At 31.9% G+C, this 20,793-nt stretch overlaps 3 protein-coding genes across 3 annotated transcripts in view; 1 reads left to right on the top strand and 2 right to left on the bottom strand.

Annotated features, from left to right (window-relative positions):
• Window positions 1–119: 119 nt before the first annotated feature.
• On the bottom strand, window positions 120–7,796 carry LOC145760440 (lactadherin-like). Its single transcript, XM_082574335.1, has 8 exons — window positions 7,714–7,796; window positions 7,036–7,228; window positions 5,783–5,850; window positions 4,556–4,621; window positions 2,297–4,376; window positions 1,140–1,277; window positions 869–1,041; window positions 120–486 (listed from the first exon to the last, which is right to left on the bottom strand). Exons 5-8 carry the CDS (start codon window positions 2,601–2,603, stop codon window positions 352–354), a joined length of 753 nt encoding a protein of 250 aa, XP_082430461.1. The 5' UTR covers window positions 2,604–4,376; window positions 4,556–4,621; window positions 5,783–5,850; window positions 7,036–7,228; window positions 7,714–7,796; the 3' UTR covers window positions 120–351.
• Window positions 6,348–7,283, top strand: LOC145760443 (uncharacterized). The gene is made up of 3 exons (XM_082574339.1): window positions 6,348–6,459; window positions 6,714–6,784; window positions 7,038–7,283. The coding sequence occupies exons 1-3, from the start codon at window positions 6,389–6,391 to the stop codon at window positions 7,208–7,210; spliced, it is 315 nt and encodes a 104-aa protein (XP_082430465.1). The 5' UTR covers window positions 6,348–6,388; the 3' UTR covers window positions 7,211–7,283.
• The window catches only part of LOC145760435 (polycystin-1-like), a 59,610-nt gene continuing 46,076 nt past the window's right edge, over window positions 7,260–20,793 (bottom strand). Inside the window, exons 79-99 of the mRNA XM_082574324.1 lie at window positions 20,544–20,695; window positions 20,015–20,152; window positions 19,454–19,587; window positions 18,760–18,980; window positions 18,182–18,289; window positions 17,212–17,474; window positions 16,756–16,898; window positions 16,211–16,373; window positions 15,397–15,567; window positions 14,746–14,869; window positions 13,863–14,023; window positions 13,364–13,499; window positions 12,810–12,944; window positions 12,183–12,364; window positions 11,614–11,758; window positions 10,899–11,022; window positions 10,242–10,480; window positions 9,596–9,686; window positions 9,125–9,197; window positions 8,901–9,053; window positions 7,260–8,530 (exon numbers count right to left, since the gene is read on the bottom strand). Coding sequence (XP_082430450.1) covers window positions 8,347–8,530; window positions 8,901–9,053; window positions 9,125–9,197; window positions 9,596–9,686; window positions 10,242–10,480; window positions 10,899–11,022; window positions 11,614–11,758; window positions 12,183–12,364; window positions 12,810–12,944; window positions 13,364–13,499; window positions 13,863–14,023; window positions 14,746–14,869; window positions 15,397–15,567; window positions 16,211–16,373; window positions 16,756–16,898; window positions 17,212–17,474; window positions 18,182–18,289; window positions 18,760–18,980; window positions 19,454–19,587; window positions 20,015–20,152; window positions 20,544–20,695 — 3,240 coding nt within the window. The 3' untranslated portion in view covers window positions 7,260–8,346. The remainder of the gene's footprint in view (window positions 8,531–8,900; window positions 9,054–9,124; window positions 9,198–9,595; window positions 9,687–10,241; window positions 10,481–10,898; window positions 11,023–11,613; window positions 11,759–12,182; window positions 12,365–12,809; window positions 12,945–13,363; window positions 13,500–13,862; window positions 14,024–14,745; window positions 14,870–15,396; window positions 15,568–16,210; window positions 16,374–16,755; window positions 16,899–17,211; window positions 17,475–18,181; window positions 18,290–18,759; window positions 18,981–19,453; window positions 19,588–20,014; window positions 20,153–20,543; window positions 20,696–20,793) is intronic.

Genomic DNA, 20,793 nt, shown 5'->3' with positions numbered 1-20,793 from the left:
AAGCTGATCAGACGCGCTTATAAAACCAATGAATATCCACGTACGGAGAAGTGCTTGGCCTCTTACATATTGTTTATTCACACATTCAATAAACCCAACTACTACAACCATAATAGTTCTAATTTCTTTTATTAACTTTGTTAACTTTTTGTTAAGTTTGTTTGTACCATTTAATAAGATTTACAGAATTTTATTAATAGATTTAATTAAAATCACACAAAATATTTATTGTTAATTAAAATTCTAAAAGTATTAAATAGTTTATAAGTGTAACTAATTAATCAGATAGTCAAATATTGGTAATTAACAAATAAGAAATCAAATTATTTGGCAAATAGAAATATGTGATTACTAGCAAGATAAAAGCTCCATGCGAAGAATGAGAATACCATGCCAGGTTTGTGGATACAATCGAACATAGCGAGCACTTATAGGTTGAGGAAAGTTGTTCAACTTGTAACCCCTATTATCATTACCAACAAATACCTTAATAAAGAGTTAGGTTTAATATACTATATTTGATTTTATAACCATCAAAATATTGAATGATATTGCTGTATAAAGGCCTGTTCACACGACAGGTCTAACGTTACGTTATAGGGAAACTTAAAACAGTGAGGTATATAGTCATCAAATATAGATTGTTTAAACAATGCTTTGTATAACTTGGTTATTGTCATCTAGCTTGTAAATAACACACACCGCTAAAAAGTTTTAGAAATTATTAACAAAACATTTTTAATAAAATAAATTTTTTAAATCAATTTACACAAATAAGAAAATAATTATTGCAATAATTGGTAGAAATAAAAAAAAAATTTGGGATAAGTTTTTTTTTATTACATTTTCTTTTCAAAATTAAGCTTACCAGATCATTTCCATTATTTTGGATGAACCGCATATCTGATGTACTGGACCCATAAGATATCTTAAAGCTGGTGACCCAACCAAAAGCAAAAATGGTACTTCTTCCTTGTGTCACAACTCCTGTCACTTGAGTTGATGTCTTGAAGTCAATTTGGATCCATTCCCCAACCACCCCTATTAATTAAAATAAAACAATGTTAATGTTTATTTTCCACTAATTACAAAAGTTGTGAAACTTTATTATAAGATAGAAAATAATTCCAACAACTTACCTCGTTTAGGATTCCAACCATATGTATAAGCATCCAACCTTGCTGTATTTGGTAATACGTCGCTGTCCCAATAAGAACTAGCTGTGATGTCAGTATCCAGTATTCTTCCATCTTTTAACCCCAGTCCACATGCACTAACTAAAAATATTTTTATATAAATAGTGAATGTCAATGAGAAGATAAAATAATTTCTGCCAAGATAGAGCTTAAAATTTGCCCCATTACTGTATATTTAAATATTTTTGCCTATTTAAAATTATGCAACTTGTTTTAATCCTATTTTTTAAAGGCTGTCATTTTTAATACATATGTAAACAAATTTAGTTAACTTCCCTGTATTTTGTTTAAATTACCTGTTTGCATAAACAATATGACAAAATAAAAGCTAAACTGTTGTTACATCTTTACAAGTTTAAGAATCAAAATAATACAAGATTTATTTGATAAATAAAATCTATAAAACCAAAAATAATTGATTATTGTATTTTTTTCTTATATACTTTTATCCTCGATGTTGAAAGGTCAACTTCACGGCCTAAAGTAACATCAGTTGCCCTGACCCAGACTCTAGTTGACTTTAGCAGTTTGGAATATTATAAATTATAATTGCCCGATAATTAAGCTGCTGATTAAGTGCTGGGTCAGCGGGAGTTCATAGCATTTATACCGCCTTACTCAAGGGCGCTACAGCATACGATCACTTGAGATCGAACCCAAGACCTTATGTAGTGTAGCAAATGTTCTGACCACTACACCACGCTGCCGGTTATATTGACATTATAAAAATCAGAATTTGAGTGTAAAATTTTATTCTTTTTCTTAAACAAACAAAATTTATTTCTTAGATCTGTTACTATTCTTTTTAAATGAAAATAAACCATTTACTAAATTTAAAATATTTAATACTAACATACTTAAATTTTGTAACTTTATATAGACAAAATCAAAAGCTATAATTCGGATTAGTAAAAATAAAAAATAATTACAGGTTGTAACACTATGGTTGAAAATCTAAGACTTTGAACCATTAATAATCTAAGATAAGTCAGGATTTTCTTTCAAACTTAATTATCTTAGGATAGTTTTTATTTTATTTAGAAAGTTCTTGCAATAAGATGATAATATTACCAATATTTTAACAAAAGTAATAAAAATACCTTTAATTTGCGGTAGAATTTTTTCCATCTCCGATACAACTTTCCCATCACAAGAACACTCTCCAGTAGCCCCAACTGACCCCTTTGGACCTATGGGGCCAACTAAACCCCTTCCTTGCTCACCTTTTGGGCCAGGACCCCCGATTTCACCCCTTAAACCTTGCTGACCCTTCTCACCAGGTCTCCCCTGCTCTGCTGACCTCATAAAAGTGGGGTCGTTGGGGGGCACGGTTAAACAAACTTTTTTTTTCACAGATGCAGCTAAGCAGAACCAGAAGCACAAAATCAAAACAATTTTTAAACTCATTTTAACAACAATCAAGTAAGTTTTATTTCTATTACAAATTATATAACAGTAAATTTAAGTTTATATAAGATTAAGTTTTATTTACCAATTATTGCAATTTTAAATTTTTGTTTAAGTTATTAACTTGGATCACTTGTAGTTTACAGTCCTTGCCAAACACTCTTGTACAAAGGGGTTCAAATGAAGGGGTTCAGATAAAGGGGTTCAGTTGCCAGGAGTTTAAATAAAGGGGTTCAAATGTAAGGGGTTTAAATAAGTGGGTTCAGATGTAAGGGGTTTAAATGAAGGGAATTAGATGTAAGGGTTTAAATAAAAGGGGTTCAAATAATGGGTTTCAGATGTAAGGGGTTTAAAAAGAGGTTTAAATAAAGGGGTTCAAATAAAGAAGTTTAAATAAAGGGGTTTAAATGTAAGGAGTTCAGATGTAAGGGGTTCAAATAAAGGGGTTTAGATAAAGGGGTTCAGTTGCCAGGGGTTTAAATAAAAGAGTTTAAATAAAGAGATTCAAATGTAAGGGGTTTAAATAAGTGGGTTCAGATGTAAGTGGTTTAAATGAAGGGAATTAGATGTAAGGGTTTAAATAAAAGGGGTTCAAATAATGGGTTTCAGATGTAAGGGGTTTAAAAAGAGGTTTAAATAAAGGGGTTCAAATAAAGAAGTTTAAATAAAGGGGTTTAAATGTAAGGAGTTCAGATGTAAGGGGTTCAAATAAAGGGGTTTAGATAAAGGGGTTCAGTTGCCAGGGGTTTAAATAAAAGAGTTTAAATAAAGGGATTCAAATGTAAGGGGTTTAAATAAGTGGGTTCAGATGTAAGGGGTTTAAATGAAGGGAATTAGATGTAAGGGTTTAAATAAAAGGGGTTTAAATAATGGGTTTCAGATGTAAGGAGTTTAAAAAGGGGTTTAAATGAAGGGGTTTAAATAAAAGGGGTTCAAATGAAGAGGTTTAGATGTAAGGGGTTTAAATTTAAGGGGTTCAAAAAGGGTTTTAAATAAAGGGGTTCAAATGAAGGAGTTTAGATGTCAAGGATTTAGATGTAAGGGGTTTAAATAAAGGGGTTTAAATAAAAGGGTTAAGTTTGAAGGAGTTCAGATGTAATGGGTTCAAATGTCTGGCCACCTAAAGAAATATACAAAAAAGTGTTCTTTTATTCCCAGAAAATGAACCTAAATAATTGCTAATTCTCCTTTGTACTCTAAGGTGCTAATTCTCCTTTGTACTCTAAGTTGCTAATTCTCCCTTGTACTTCATTCCTTAAATACAAGTGATCCATAAACTTTCATGTCTTATATAATGAAAAGTATTTTATATCTCTTAACCACTCTGGCCTAGTAATCAATATGCCATTCCAGCCCTACAGCATTTGCTTCTAAATGTAAAAACAATTAGAAAAAGGCAATCTGAAAATATGAAGAAATTTGTCAAACTTAAATTACAGCTAGCTTGCTTTTTGTGGTTTTGTTTATTATAGTAAATGTCCCTAGGTCATATTCACTTAAATTGTGATTTAATCTTTTACTTTGTTCAATATTTTCACTGCAAAAATCAATTTCTTGTACAAGTTTAATCGGTTTTACCAAAGAAAACCAACAAACAAAATCCTGTAAATTTTAAGTTAAGTTTATCAACAAACTTTTAACCATCAAAAAAAAATCATAAAAATACAAATTTTCAAGATTTAAATAAAACCAAATGTTGCAAATATCCTTTAATTTGGGGCTTCATAGTGGGGTAAATAGAAGAATTCCACGATGGGACCTTTCTAATAATGTCTAAACATAAAATAAAATTTTACCAATAATATGATCCTCTAACATAACCTAGTGGTAGAAGGTAAAAACTTTATACTAAAGATATCTTAAAATTTTTAAAATAATTAGAATTGAAATTAAAATTAAACTTACAAAACAAATATTTTTTAAACAGTAACCCAAAGCGTTAAAAATCTTACCAGCAAAACCCAAAGACTTTTTTGCCATATCTGTAACAGTTCCAACAGCTAACTCAGCAACTAAACCTACATAAACATCAGTTAATTAAACATTAGAGCAAATGGGGCACTAAAAGCAGTCTTTGTAAAGGAACTGGCTAGCAGCTTTGTGTAGTGGTAAGAACACTTGTGGTGTAGTGGTAAAAAAAAAGAATTTTCTCGGGCAGCGCACTAATTATGACGTCACATATCTCGCGCATCGTTAAAGAAAACTTTGAGTTTTGTATCTATATTTTGTAAAAATAATAACCGCTTGTGTTGCGAGATGTTTCGTGCATTGCGACCAAACATGAAAATTTGCAAGTATCACGTTTGTTACTTAACAATCAGTTGATTGTCTGCTAATACAATGCGTGTATTGTGAGCAAAGTTGATTGTATATTGAATGTATAACATAAAAATTTCCCTTAACTTTCAAAATCTATTTATAACCCTCATGAGTCAGTTAATGCAATCTTTTTTGGCATCCATGGTTCTTGGTATAAAGGAAGTTGGATTTTTTTAGATAACTTTACGAAAACAAGTTTTAAAAAAACGAATTGCAACAGTTTTTTTTAAATCAAGAATAAATAAAAAAGTATCTTTATATATTGAAATTATTTTAAAACCTATTTTTTACAAGAAATAATTAATTTCTAACTCTTAAACGGCGCAAAATCCAATCCTAAAAGCAATATAGCACCAAGCTATGTTTTGTCGCTATGAAAGGGTTTCATTATTTTATTCTGTGTCGTTCTTTTCGTATTGTATTACCGATTTAATAAAGGCCGGCATAACACCCTAAACCTAATGTATTTTACACCACATGAGGCAATGGGTTTAATCCCAACTGCTCTCATGCTGTAGCGCCCTTGAGTAAGGCGCTATAAACGCTATGAACTTATGCTGACCCAATACTTAATCAGCAGTTCAATTTTTAGCAATTATAATTAATAATATCCCAAACTGCCACAGGCAACTCAAGACTGGGTCGGGGTAACTGATGTTACTCTATGTCAAGGTCGTGAAGTTGACCTTCCCACATCGAGGATAAAAGTATAAAAAAAACACTTTACGATTGGCTTCACTGCCTGAATTAAAGGCAGAAAGTTGCAAAAATGGAATATGCAAAACCAAGTTTTTAGATCCACGTTTTTTTTCTAATTATTTTAAAACTAACAAGGAAGTAAATATAATCACTTGACTTGCCTTTTTCTGAGAGCGCGTTTTCTAAACTTCCCAATCTACTACAGGAAACCGAACTTCCTTATTTAAACCTATAAAAAGGAAGAAATTAAAGTTAAAAACTACATCACAGCCTTAACAACTGTGATGTTAACAAAAAAGCACTCAAGAAATTAGAACTCATGTTTTTAAAAGTTCTATTTTGTTGGAATTTTGTCTCGCAAATTTAAAAAGTTTTTGTGCTTTTTAAAACGAATGTATGTTGGCTTTTATATACATATGTAGAAAACCCGCTCTAACTACTTTAACTAAGGCGCGCAATATCTAAAAAAACGCGTAAATTTTTTAAAATATTTTTGAATTTTAGTATTAATGAGACGCAACGGCTTATCGATCCTACAATTGTAGTGTGAAGTTCGATTCCCACGCAACGCCGTTTTTAAATATATTATTGTTATTATCGCTGAAAATAATAAATCTTACTGGTAAAACTTTAAAACCTAGCCAAAGCAATTAAAGTTTCCCAATTTTCTTTTAAGTTAATTTATCCCTAATGTAAAAGCGCTATAACTATTATTTGATCATTTCAAAGTTTTTAGATTTAAGATAAAAACGATTTAACCCGACGAAATGTTAAAGTTTTCACTTGTATTGCTTCTAGTTGCGTGCATGTTTGCATCTGGGGATGCCTGGTTCTTTGGGTAAGTTTAAATCAATTTAAATATCTTAATATTTGCGCAATATAAATGATTTTAAAACAGATAAAGAACGGTTTCGATAAATCACGAATTTTGTTCAGAGTTCTCTGTTCATAAAAGGAGTAACAACCTAACAGTCTTAATTTAAACCTGGCATAATATTTGTATTTACACTCCTACAGTTGACGTTTTTTTAACCCATGATTGCGACCTTGAATAAGAATTAAGCTACTTTTGACTATTTTTTTTATTTTAAGGCACCATCATCACCATCACCATCGCCACCATCATCACCATTACTATGGCGACGAGGAGGGCAACAAATTAGGTAAATTATCAATCCTACCTTTTCTTTTTTACTTTGCAAGGTAGCATAAGTTACCATAACCCTTTTAGTGAGTTATTTTGGTAAATTAAGCAAATACAGTTCATGTCTTGCTTAAAAATGCTGCCACAACAGCAGGAATCAGGCCTTAATTTAGGCTAAATCATTTAATTAAAGGCATTTTGTTAAATATGATGTAAAATAGCCTTCTTTTTATAATTTTAAGAACAAATTAACTGTAAAAATGTTCTTACAGAGGTTGCATCCGACCTTAGTGGTCTGGAAAAAGCAGCTGAGGCCCAATTCGACGCCAACGATGAAAGTCCTTCCGATCAGGACGAATTGGCCGAAGACGAGATGACCGATTTTTTAGAACGGATTAAACAAATGAGATCCGCGGACGAAGAACTCGATCAAGAAAGGAAATAAATTTCTTTTAAGATAGATCTATAATCATAAAGATTGTATAATTGATTATTGATGCAAATAAAATTGTAGCAAGAAATTAATTTTTATTTAAACTAAAATTAATGATTTTAACCAGTCTAACAATGAATATGCAGCTTAAAATGATATAAAAAACACAGTATATTCAATATAAGACAAAAACTAACAATGTTGTTTAGCAAGTAGGCTAGTCCAAGCCATATTACTTTAGCTTTGGCCAACAGAAACTAAAAAAACGTATTATTATGTAAAACTTATGGTGTAGCGCACTTTAAACGATAGAAACTCCTGCTGAGCCAGCACTTAATCAGCAACTTAATTATCAGGCAATTATAATCTATAATATCTAAAACTGCCGCAGGCAACTTGACACTGGTCAGGGTAACTGATGTTCTTCTATGTTTAGGCCGTGAAGTTGACCTTTCCACATTGAAGATAAATAAATATTAAAAATAAATTACTAAAAAATGTGAAAAAGGGCTTACCTTTTTTGCAAATAAATTGCCTTTTTCATCATTAACATTTTTATAAAATTCATTCGTTTTACATTTTACAAGTTTATAAATCTAAGAAACATTAAACAAATCAATTAACTACACTTAAAAATATAGCTAGAATAATAATCAAAAACAAATAAATGGAACTTTTAAGCTACAGAATAAAGGAATGTGAAACTGAGCAGACAAAATGCCATTGTCAACAACAAATAATTAAAATTTACAGTGGAAAAATCACTTAAAAAGTATGTGCAAAAAGTTTGAAGCAATATTAATTAAAAAAGCTATTTAAAACTGAAAGTTTAATATTGCGAAAAAATGAAATAAATTTCAACACTTATAAACTCAGAATAAACTTGGCACTTAATAGGAATAACACCTAAAAATAAGAGTTTTGGCAAGTGAAGAATTAAGAGTAAGTGAGTGTAACACATAAAAACATTTGAAAGTAATCAAAAAACACGATTTTATTTTAAATCATTTAAAGACATTTTTAAAAGGTAGTAAAAATTTAAATATATTCTTTAAAGGAATGTTTAACAATAAGCCGCATTATATATACACTGATGTTGCCATAATTAAGCCTAAAACTGACGTTTTTTTTAGTGCTTGGTAAGTTTTTTACCAAGCACTTTTCTTTGGCAAAACATGGGTTTTATGAGCGTTGTTTTTCGCTTTGATCACGGTTTTATCTTGGACTCTCACTCCCTCGTCACTGTGTGGTCTTCGCTTTAAACTTGCTTTTTTAGCGCTGTTTATTCTTGTGATTTGGTTGGCACTGCTTATAGTGTGTCTCTGATGTGATCTGTTATTATTTGTGTGTTTTAATATACTATAAAGATCAAAAAAACTACGGTAAAACAAAACATTAACCAAGGATTAATGGCAAATGCCTCTGTCAATAACTTAAGGCATAACTTCTGCTAAGCCCAATAACATAATCAGAAAGTGTGGTATAAATAAAAAAACAAAATAGACAATATTTATAATTTGATTATCTAAATGGTGTAAAATCCTGCAGAATTCTCAATCAGTTGACCTTGCTTTACAATAATATTCCAACCTGGTAAAATCTACTTAAAACTGGGCTAGTGTAGCAAATGTTACTTTATGTTTGGACTGTAAAGTTTTCCCCCTTACATTGAGGATAAATATTTAAAACTATCAAAACTCACTCGGCCGAAGAAGGTTGTTTAAGAAAATGGTCTCCTGTGTACGAACTACTTCTCATTGGACCGTATTTTCTGTCACTCGAGGAGCTAGAGTTGGTGGGAAACATACTGCCTACAACTGTGTCAAACCTAGACCTCTCTGACGACATCTTGCGGCTGAAAGAAATTTTACAAATATAAAAATTTTGAGTATTTTTATTTTCTATTATAAAGCAATCACAACTAACCTCTTTAATGTAATATTGGAAGTTGTTGTTGCCCTGGAGCTGCCAAACTCAGTGCTGTGAAGACTAGCAGTGTCTGTCAAATGAAAGGTTCAAATTTAAATATAAAACCATCATAGTTGATCACCCACCTTAAAGTCAGCATTTTTTCATAATATAGTCACAACTCTCAACTAATATTTGCCTATGATAATTTACCCATTACCCACAAATTGGATTTCTAATTTTGTAGGCCCATAAATTGGACCAAAAAACTTTATTAAAAAGATTTTAGACCCTTTAATTAATTTGTTATTGGTAGTATGGTGAACTGGTCATGACGTCAGCCTACAAACCCAAAGGTTTCAAGTTCGAGCCGCACCAATGACACACTCTTCACCCTTAAGCCCAGTGTTTACAGATAGCTTAAACACCCGATAAAAACATCACAAAACCTATCAGCTTAAGGGGATAAAGTAAAAAAAAGGTTTAAACCTGTTCGTGACATGGTAGTACTTGATACAGCCGCAGCAATTTCGTTCGATTTCTGTCTCAATAATTCCTGTTGTGCTGACTTTTGTTTCATCTATACAAACAACAAAACACAAGTTGAAAAATGTTTTCCCGGCATAGTGGGCAATGTGCACTTTTACCAAAAGTTAGGGAAAGCAAGGTATAGGTAAAGTTGAAATGGTAATTACTTTTATTATAATTACAGTTTTGGTTTAGCCTTTAAACATGAATTAAAAGTAACCATAAAAAATGAAATTAAGTAAGAAACCGCAGCGTGGTGTAGTATTTAGAACACTTGCTACACAACACGAGGTTGTGAGTTCAATTCCCACTTCTCTTATGCTGTAGCGCCCTTGAGTAAGGCGCTATAAACGGTATGAACTCCTGCCAAGCCAGCACAAAATCAGCAGGTTAATTATCGGGCAATTATAATCTATAATATCACAAACTGCCAAAGGTCACGCGAGACTGGGTCGGGGTAACGGTTGTAACTTTATGTTTAGGTTGCACATTTGACCTTCCCACATTGAGGATAAAGTAATGTAAAAAAAAGATAATAAACTGGCAGATTTTAATTCATAGTATCACTAAAAAAAAACAATAACAAAAATTTGATTTCAAAACTTACTGAAAGTAATTTCGTTTCCATTGACAACACATCCTCACTTAACTTGTTCACCCTCTCAAACCTATGCAACATCATGTCAACAGAATACGAGGATAAACGATTATAAAGGTAGTCTATATGCAGACTGTCCATTGGTTTCTCATCAGGGGGGTGCTCAAGGGTGAGATAATCAAACAAGGAGATGGAATGATGATCTGATTGGATGCCAAGGCCAGAATCTGAGCTAGAAGCAGACAAACCTAAAAATATAAAGTTTAGATGAATATTTTATTAAAACATGCCAGAACGAGTTATGATAAAACAATTTCAAACAGATTTCTTGTTTTAAGCTTTAATGACTGGCAGCGTAGTGTAGTGGTAAGAACACTTGCTACACCACATAAAGTCTAGGGCTCAATCCCCACTGCTCTCATGCTGTTGCACCCTTGAGTAAGGCGCTATAAACGATATAAACTTCTGCTGAGCCAACACTTAATCAGCAGCTTAGTTATTTGGCAGTTTAAAACAATATTATCCCTAATTACCAAACTTGAGACTGGGTCGGAGTAACTGATGTTACTCTATGTTTAAGCCATGAAGTAAACTATTCTACATCAAGGGTAAATATAAATAGTTAAGAATTCACGCAAGGTTAATAAATTGAATATGAAAGCAAACCTGTGGCATCAGAACATTGTGAGATCCTCCCAGGAGTGAAACAAGTTCCAAAGGAGTCGATCGAGGCAAAACTTCCTTGAGAAGATGGAGTCGACATACCCTCAAATCTCACGTTCGGTCGAAACTAAAATTTGAGCGTTTTGTTAATATTTAAAAAGAGACAGTTGCTATTTTTAAGTTTATCACCTTATTATCTCGGGTTCAATAATCCTTTAAAAAAAAATGTAGTTTATATAGTTCTACAATGCATATTAGCCTTTAATTAATTGCTTTTTTTTTTATATATCTTTATCCTCGATGTGGGAAAGTTGAATGCGCAACTTAAACATAGAGTAACAACAGTTACTCCGACCCAGTCTCCAGTTTCCTGTAGCAGCTTGGGATATTATTGTTTATAATTGTACTGTTAATTATGCTGCTGATTAAGTGCTAGCTCAGTAGGAGTTCATACCGTTTATAGCACCTTACTCAAGGGCACTACAGCATGACAGGAGTTGGGTTTGAACCTCGACAAATTGGGTTTAAAATAATTAATTCTGAAGTATATAAATAGTTAACGAGTTTTAACTCTTATTTTAAAGAACTCTAAAAGTAGTAAGAAATTTGGTAAAGACCGTAATGGTAATAAGTTAATTTAAGTTAAGTACCATAAATTCCATATAATTGAGTGTTTATCTATAGTAACACTGCCAACTTAGTTTTTAATAAAACTTACTTGTTTAGGTTTAATAATCCCCAGTCTTAGTTTGATTCTTCTTATAATGTAACCCATGATTTCATATTCTGGTATATACGTTTTTGGCCGATAATTTCTTCTATTTGACTTCTTGTATTCCTTGTTTAATACTGCAGCAAACAACCTGAAAAATAAGAAAAAATGTTTTTTCATGTAGAAAAAATAGATCAGTTTAAAGTATTTTATTTACATTTATTTATCCTTAATGTGAAAAAGTCGAATTCACGACATAAACATAGAGTAACATCAGTTACCCCGACCCAGTCTCGAGTTGCCTGTGGCAGTTTGGGATATTATAGATTGTAATTGCCCGATAATTATACTGCTGATTAAGTGCTGGCTCAGCAGGAGTTTATATTGTTTATAGCACCTTACTTAAAGAAGCTACAGCATTAGACCATTTGGGAATTGAACCCAGGTCCTCATGTAGTAAAGCCAAGTGTTCTGACCACTACACCATGCTGCCTATTAAAAGGCATTGTAATTTCAAATTAATAAAAAATGTTAATTTCCATAAATAATTAAGTCTAAAACCCTCAAGTATCCACCTGCAGAATATAGCGAATACAATCAAATAGTAAGATAGAAAGAAAACAAGAGCAAACACAGGGTTCGCCTCATAGCACGCCAGAGTGTTAAACCTCCCTCTAAATGCTCGGAACATGGTGTACAAACTATTTTGGTAATCTTTGAAGTCCTCTAAGGAGTGAGAAGATCCATGTCCAAATATCTAAAACATTAAAAGTTTATTCCAGTTTGCTACAGAAAGTATGTTGTATGTTTATGTCAAGTTATTGTAGCATTCTTTAATAGGCACGAATTACACTTAATTCTGTAAAGTGAAGAATCCAATTTGGATTTGTTACAACATTTGGGTTCACTACATGAGGTTTTTGGTTCGATCCCCACTGCTCTCATGTTAAAAAGTTCTTAATTAAGATGCTAAACATAGTACAAACTTGTGCTAAGCCAAAAATTAATCAGCAGCTTAAATATTTGAGTAATTATAATCAATATTATCCCAAACTGTTGGAGTCAATTTAAGAATGAGTCGGGGTAACAAATGTTACTCTATGTCAAAACAATGGGTTACTCTATAATATGACCAATAAGTGAGTAACAATCATCTAAAAATTTAATTTTTTTACAAATTTCACCAAAATAAATCTACTCACCAAGTAGCCAAGTTGAGCATAGGTGAGCACAAGTATAAGAAACATAAAAGTACAACCAAGTAGCATGTTGAAACCCAGTGATAAAGTTTCACCAAGTGAATACCAACATTTGAAGAATCGAAGAAGTCGAACGGTCTGAATAATTATTTTGTAAAGTAATTAAATTTTAGATATTTTAAATTGTATTCACTTCTGGTAAATTGTTCTAAAATAATCAAGACAATATTTTAAGCACATCAGCAGCATGGTGTAGTAGTCCCTTGGCTTTACTACATAAAGTCATGGGTTCGATCCCCACTGCTCTAAATGCTGAACCGCTCTTAAGTAAGGTGCTATAAATGGTATGAACTCCTGCTGAGCCAGCACTTAATCAGCGGTTTAATTATCAGGCAATTATAATTAATAATATCCCAACTATTAAAGTCAACTTGAGACTGGGTTGGAGTAACTGATGTTACTCAATGTTTAGGACGTAAAATTAATTTTTTTACAAAATGGCATTAAAATTTGTAACAAAAAAATATGGGTCAAATTATGAGAACAAATTAATTTACCTTGGCAATAAGGACAGCAAGCAATAGAGAAGCAGTATAAGTGACCAAGTTGGATACAAAAGCGACTTGATAAAAGTTGTTGAAAGTTGATCGATTGTTTTTGTAATTATTCATCGTGTTTTCCATATACACTTCCCTATAATACACAACAACATGATTTATAAATTTTAACTTAAATTTGTTTCAGAAAAATTATTGATAATTAGAACTAGTGGCAAAATATTCAAACTGAGGTTAACTCAAGACTGGGTCAGAGTAACAAATGTAAATTTAAGTTTGGGTCCTAAAGTTGACCATCCCACATCAAGGATAAATAAACATGCCATAAGCTATTCTTTTTTTGTAATCCCGACAAAATCAACTTAAGACTGGGTCAGGGTAACAAATGTTACTCCATGTTTAGGTTGTAAAGTCACAGCCTTTCCACATCAAGAATAAAGATGATTAAAAAAATGTTGTACAATAGTTTAATATAACCTCTCTACACTCTTTAACCTACTTGTAGATAAAAAGGCAGCACAATATAGTTGTGATAACAACAACCAACAAATTCAACCAATTCATTTTCCTCATAAAATATTCCTTGATATTGGACCTCAAGTTGTACATCTTTAAAATTTCGTTCACCCACAACAGAACACAGATCACCCCGATTAAGCCCTGGATAAAATAAAGTTTAATAAACAAAAACATATTTTCTATTTTAATTTATAAAAGTCAGGCTAAATTAGTTTGAGAATTTTTGAAGCACAAGTCTTGAGTTAATTTATATTTACAATAACTTAGAGTCCCCTTAAATTAAGTTAAAGTTTTATTTGGAGTTATTTAGTGTTACTCAAATAAAGTCAAGTTATTTAAATTTGGAGTTAATTAGAATCACTTAACTTAAGTTAACTTATGTTTAGAGTAAGTAAATGTCACTTAAATTAAATCAAGGTAATTTATATTTTGAATAATTTAGAGTAACTTAAATTAAGTTAACATATATGTGAAGTGGCTTAAAGTCAAATAAATTAAGTCAACTTTTATTTTGGGTAACTTAGGGTCACATGAGTAAAGTTTACTTATTGAGTCAAGTTAACTTATATTTTAAGAAATTTATTTAGAGGCATTACCAGTCACTCAAACTAAGTTAACTTATAATTTAAGTATTTTAGAGTCACTCAAGTTGAGTTAACTTTTATTTAGGGTAATTTAACCTTACTTAAGTCAAGTTATGCAAATCAATTAATTCAAAGTTAAGTTTTTGTTGCCTTAACTTTACCTAAAGCCTTTTTAAGATATTATAAAGTGCTAACATTAGTTACATTTACATATTTGCTAATATCTTAATACTTATTTTAAGTTAACTTAAATCTATTAACTTAAGAGAAGTTACTTACAATGAATAAAGTTCCAACAGTGAAGTAGTGGCTGGGGTGAAACAATCGAATGGTTTGGGTGAAATGGGAGGGTTGTACGGCACCAGTTGATCCAATCTCGAACATAATAGTTGAAACTGTAAACCTGAACACAAAGAAATATTAGAAAAATTCCTTATTTAAAATATTTAAACTGCGTTCATTTATTTTTATTTTGTTTAACTTTTTTGTCTCATAGTTATATTATGTAAATGTTAAACAAAATAAAAGTAAAAAAAATTTAAATACAGCTTTAAAAAATCCAGGTGATATTATTATTCAACTTTTATATTACCCTATGAGGTGCATTTTTAATTTATTAAACTAGTTTCTATTAAATTGATTGTTATGATATAGTCGCACTTTATATTGCCAGTAGTAATGGGCTACCATGAACGACAATTTTTTTTAAGGCTATAATTTAAACCTATATATACATAAACATATATTCTACAACTAATATTTTATTTAAACCTCAAAATTGAACACATAAATATACATTTATATATTATCCATAAGACTCTGTCATAAAGTATAAGTTATTTAAATAAGAATAACACAACTTTATAATTTAAATTATCATCCATGTATAAATTTTATTTTTTTCTAGTTCAAAACATTTGTAAAACTCACCAGTAACTGTTGGGGTTCATTTGAGTGAACTCAAGGAAGCAAACTCGAGTGAAGCGATCAACCCAACTCTCATTCTTCAACAAGTTAATTTGCTCAACCACTGAGGTTGAATCAAGGTAGACGAAATATCCGGAATCATCATAAATTCTCTCCTGACCCCAGTATAAGATGCTGAAATATATTTAATAAAAATAAGTTTGTGTAAACAGTTAACGGCCCACCCTACAGTTAAGATTTCAACTGTTATAATATGGTCACAACTTTCAACTCATATTTGCCAGTGATAATTTACCTACACACCACAAATGGTAATTTTATTTATTTTGTAGGCTTATAAATTACACACACATATATATTTTAATAATATAATAATTTTGATAAACTATAGTCTCAAGTTGCACAAGTTAAAAATACTATGGTGCACTGGTAAGTATATTTGATTCAAAACATAAAATCTTGGGTTTAATCACCACTGCTTTCGTGCTGTAGCGCCCCCAAGTAAAACAGTCTAAACTCCTGCTGAGCCAGCATTTAATCAGCAGTATAATTATCAGGCAAATGTAATCTATAATATCCCAAACTGCCACAGGCAACTTGAGACTGGGTCGGGGTAACTAATGTTACTCTATGTTTAGGTCATGAAGTCATCTTTCCACAATGTAAATATATAAATGATTTCAAAAATTATTTCAAATACCCTGCACAAAGTATCTTTAACCATTATAATAAACCCAATCCAATCTTTAGTATTTATTCTGTTAATTGCTTATTAAAAAATCCAGTCCTGTAAGGAACAAATAATCCAAAAACTTACGCAGGAGCAGTGGGAGGCGAATATATCCACGAACTTCCTGTGTTCTTCGTAATATTTGACCCTGTAGTGGTATAAGTTGATGTGTCTTCAGTATTCAGGTTAATGCAGGTATCCCTGGTGCTCATCTGGTTGTAATATTGGTTCCCAACCCCACTGCATTCATCTTAAATAATAAAATTGTAAAAATTGAATACTAAAATGTAAATAAATCTTGATTTAAGGCATTTTAGCATAAATTACATTTAATAAAAGAGCACAAGTAATGGAACCTATTTTAAAGCTTAAAGTGGGAAGGTCAACCGTTACCCCAACCCAGTCTTGAGTTGCCTTTGCAAGTTTGCCTTTGCCAGTTTGCCTTTGCCAGTGTAATATTGATTATAATTGCCCGATAATTAAACTGCTGATTAAGTGCTGACTTGTACCACTTGTAGCACTGACTCAAGGGCGCTACAGCATGAAAGCAGTAAGAATCAAACCCAGGGCAACATGTATTAAAACCAAGTGTTCTATAACTTTTATTATAATTAATACAAAACTCAACATACTTGGAATGATTCTCTGTTGTCGAAACCTCACAGTCCCCCCCAACAAGTAGTTGTATGAGTTGGTCGTGTTCAGTAAATCTGGGTCGTTGTAAAAAACATTCGGAGTCAAAATATTTTCCATCCACATCCACATATCACTTGTCCTGTAACATATTAGATAGATTACAACAACAGCATCATGTAGTAGTTAAAACACTTGGTTGCACTACATGAGGTTCTGGGTTAGATCACCACTGCTCTCATGCTGTAGCGCCCTTGAGGAAGGCGCTATAAACGGTTTGAACTCCTGCAAAGCCAGCACTTTATCAGCAGCTTACATATCGGGCAATTATAATCTAAAATATTCCAACTGACAAAGTCAATTTAAGACTGGGTCGGAGTAACTGATGTGACCCTATGTTTAAGTCGTAAAGTTGGCCTTTTCACATTGATATTTTTCAATAAAATGTTGCTTACGTTTTAATATTGTGAAAATAATCGTTTGCATCTTTTTGACCAGGATTACTGATTGAGTTCTTGTACAAAGCCTGATCCACCGTCCAGTTTGACCAATAAGCGCTGGTGTCGCGATCCCACAGAGCAAACCCCATCACAAATGAGATAAATAGAAGATAAACGCTAAACTGGATCAAGGACTTGTGCGCCAAACTTCCCAACTTGGCCTCATTTTTACATTTCTCCAATGCAAACCCAGCTGGAGGTCGTACTTTGTTGTTTTTCTGGATTAAAAAGGTTTAAATTAATCACATAAACTAAGGAGATTTTATATTGTGGATTAAACATACAAATATACATGTTGTTCATTTAAACCTAAGGTCTGTTATATACACTCTTACTTTTAACTAATGATTTAGGGTTTAAAAGTTGTGCACTTTTTATTAAACTTTGATTTAAAGTAAAACAACAGCAAATTATAAAAATAAATATTTTATCAATCTTATTCATCTGGACAAAATAGTAATCTTTATGGACTAACATTAGAAAAATATTCATTTTTAAAACCCTAGCCTTAAGTTGCATTGCCCAGTAATCTATATATATATAATAAAACTTTGCAAACAATATATATGTAGATAATAAAGCTTAATGTACTTTATATATAAGTATTCAGAATTTATAAGCCTACGAAATAAAAAATTGAAGTTTGTAGTGCGCAGGTAAATTATTGCAAGCAAATATTAGTTAAAAGTTGTGACCATATTATTACAATTAAAATCTCGATTAAAGAGTTAGCTATTATCTGGTTGAACATAAAAATTAAACAAAACTGCTATTTGTGGTGTGTGGGTAAATTATCACAGGCAAACATTAGTTGAGAGTTGGGACCATTTTATGACAATATGTCAATCATAGCGCGCACTTTAGTTACAAAAGTAAATTCAATCCAACATAATAGTTGGTTTAACAAATAAGTCTTCAAACCCACCTTGACGTGCTCGTATGTTTCAACCAGTGGGTTGTCCACTAAGTTGTCGTTTTGTTCGGGTGAATGTTGTTTGCTAAAGCTTGCCACAAACAACGCCAACAATACAACCTAAAATAAATAACATTGTTATAACCTATATGTTATATAAAATAGTAAAACAATAAAATAAATACATGATTAGCTTTTTTAAAACTTTAATTTTTTTAAATATATAAAAATCGATAACAAATTTAGTTGACAAAATTTTAAAGTTTTGGAAAGTTCAAGAAATTCTAAACAGGTTATGACACTCTAGTGTAGTGTTTAAAACAATTCGTTTTACAATGTGAGGCCTTTAGTTCGATACCCAATGCTTGCTGCTTTGCCGCCCTTAAGTGAGGCACTTTACATGATATAAATTCATAGTATCAGCAGAATAGTTATCGAGCAATTATAATTTATTGAATATCACGAACAGCCAAAGGCAACTTAAGATTAGGTCAGGGTAACTGATATTACTCTATGTTGGGTTGTGAAGTCGACCTTCCCACATCGAGAATAAATTTACTATTAACTATACAAATAAAATAACATTTTACCTTGATAGGTTCAATAATAAAGAAACTTTCCAACAAGGCAACCAGCATGCTAACAAGCCATCTCCCTGTGGTCTCGCTCCCGAATTTATCTCCATAAACTATAATAAAGAAGATGGAGACAAACATGCCAGCGTAACATAAGATGAAAGCGATGTACACAAAGAAATGGGGGAGGAGGAAAGGTTCGTCGGATGCCCCACTCATTATAATTTCTACAGAGTCTGAAAAATAAAATGAATATTTTTTTAGAAATCTTCACATTTGTTTAACGAAGTGTTGTAGTGGGAGTATATTTTGTAGGTTTTTTATCTCTTTGTATAACAATTTGAATGAATAACACAAAGACTTTATGAGAACCATGTTAAATAAGAAAATATAAACAGTATAAGCCTACGAAGATAACATTGCGATGGAATAAAATTTCAAAAGTGTAGTGGTCAGAACACTTGAATTTACTACATGAGGTCCTCGGTTTGATCCCCACTGCTCTCATGCTGTAGCACCCTTGAGAAAGGCGCTATAAAAGGTATAAACTCCTGCTGAGTCAGCACTTAATCAGCAGCATAATTACCGGGCAATTATAATCTATAATATCCCAAACTGTTAAAGGCAACTTGAGACTGGGTCAGGATATGTTAATAATCAAATGATCTGTTAACTTTTGAGTAGCAATTTAAAATAAGAGATTAGGAACCTTGTGAAATTTTGTCAAAGTTAACGTGAGATTGTTGAGTAACCTCTGGTGGAAAGTTTTCGTATTCCGGAATCTCGAACGGACTTTCGCTAAATCGAGCTTTCTGGGTTCTTCGAAGGTTTGCTGGCATTGCTCTGTATGTAACAATATTGTTTAAAGCAAAACTTAAAAAAAATTTAAATATTTTAGTTATATAAAAAGTAATTTTGGTTTCATTTCCTGAGCACACATAACTTTAAAGAAAAGAGAAATTAATGAAAAAAGCATTAAAAAGTGGGAGACCGGCAGAGTGATGTATTTGTCAAAACTCTTGGTTCCACTACATGAGGTTCTGAGTTTGATCCCCACTGCTCTTGTGCTTTAGCCTCCTTGGGTTAGGCCCTATAAACGGTATGAACTCCTGCTAAGCTACCACTTAATCAGCAGCATAATTAATCTATAATATCCTAAACTACTTAAGTCAACTTAAGACTGGGTCGGAGTAACTAATGTTACTCTATGTTTAGGTCATGAAGTCAACTTTCCCACATCGAGGATAAATAAATGTAAAAAAATTTGAACCTTGACTGCCCATAATCCTCATCATCAAGATCGATGTTGTCCTCCTCTTCCGAGTTCTCCTCGCTGACAAAAGGATCCCAAAACTCATCCTGAAGTCCGGTGTTCCTACGTCGAAGTCCCCCAGGAGTTTGTGTTTTACTAAAAAATGGAAATAATTTAAGGAAAACTTTAAAACTAATATCTGCAACAACATAGCCAATTTTTACCAAAAGCTGCATTTTTTTAAAAATTTATCCTCGATATAGGAAGCTAACTTCACAGTCTAAACATAGTTACCCCGAACCAGTCTCCAGTTGACTACGGGATATTATAGATTATAATTATAATGGCAGTACGGGATATTATAGATTATAATTGTCGATAATTAAACTGCTGGCTCAACAGGAGTTCATACCGTTTATATTTCCTTACTCTAGGGTGCTACTGCATGGAAACAGCAAGAATCAAACCCAGGACCTCATGTTTTAAGATCAAGTTTTCTAACCACTACACCATATCAAACTTATTTATTATGAAATGTTTAACTCACATGTCACTTGTATAAGATGAATGTTCATCACCGGTCGAAATTCCTGTGTCACTTGAGGTAAATCTTGCTAACGAGTCTCGAAGTGACTCAACATCTTTTAACGAGTCAGCATCTTTTAGTTTATCCTCAATGTCATCTTCAGGAAACCAGTTCTGCAGAAAAATATAAAAATATTTCAAATTCATAAAAAAAACTACAAAATTCCAATTTAAAAACTTCAAAATATAAAATATTCTAAACTTTTTATATC

Source organism: Corella eumyota, chromosome 7 (assembly GCF_963082875.1).
Source record: "Corella eumyota chromosome 7, kaCorEumy4.1, whole genome shotgun sequence".
NCBI lineage: Eukaryota > Metazoa > Chordata > Ascidiacea > Phlebobranchia > Corellidae > Corella > Corella eumyota.
The sequence above is the reverse complement of the archived record's forward strand: the minus strand, read 5'-3'. Positions and strand labels throughout refer to the sequence as shown.

What these genes read in the sequence shown, in the direction of transcription:
- LOC145760440 (XM_082574335.1), bottom strand. Translation starts at nt 2,603, where the DNA reads ATGAGTTTAAAAATTGTTTTGATTTTGTGCTTCTGGTTCTGCTTAGCT. An exon ending in TGGTTGGAATCCTAAACGAG is followed by an intron (nt 1,042 to 1,139) that starts GTAAGTTGTTGG and finishes TTTAATTAATAG; the next exon opens with GGGTGGTTGGGGAATGGATC. An exon ending in AAAATAATGGAAATGATCTG is followed by an intron (nt 487 to 868) that starts GTAAGCTTAATT and finishes CTCTTTATTAAG; the next exon opens with GTATTTGTTGGTAATGATAA.
- LOC145760443 (XM_082574339.1), top strand. Translation starts at nt 6,389, where the DNA reads ATGTTAAAGTTTTCACTTGTATTGCTTCTAGTTGCGTGCATGTTTGCA. An exon ending in GGGGATGCCTGGTTCTTTGG is followed by an intron (nt 6,460 to 6,713) that starts GTAAGTTTAAAT and finishes TTTTATTTTAAG; the next exon opens with GCACCATCATCACCATCACC. An exon ending in CGAGGAGGGCAACAAATTAG is followed by an intron (nt 6,785 to 7,037) that starts GTAAATTATCAA and finishes ATGTTCTTACAG; the next exon opens with AGGTTGCATCCGACCTTAGT.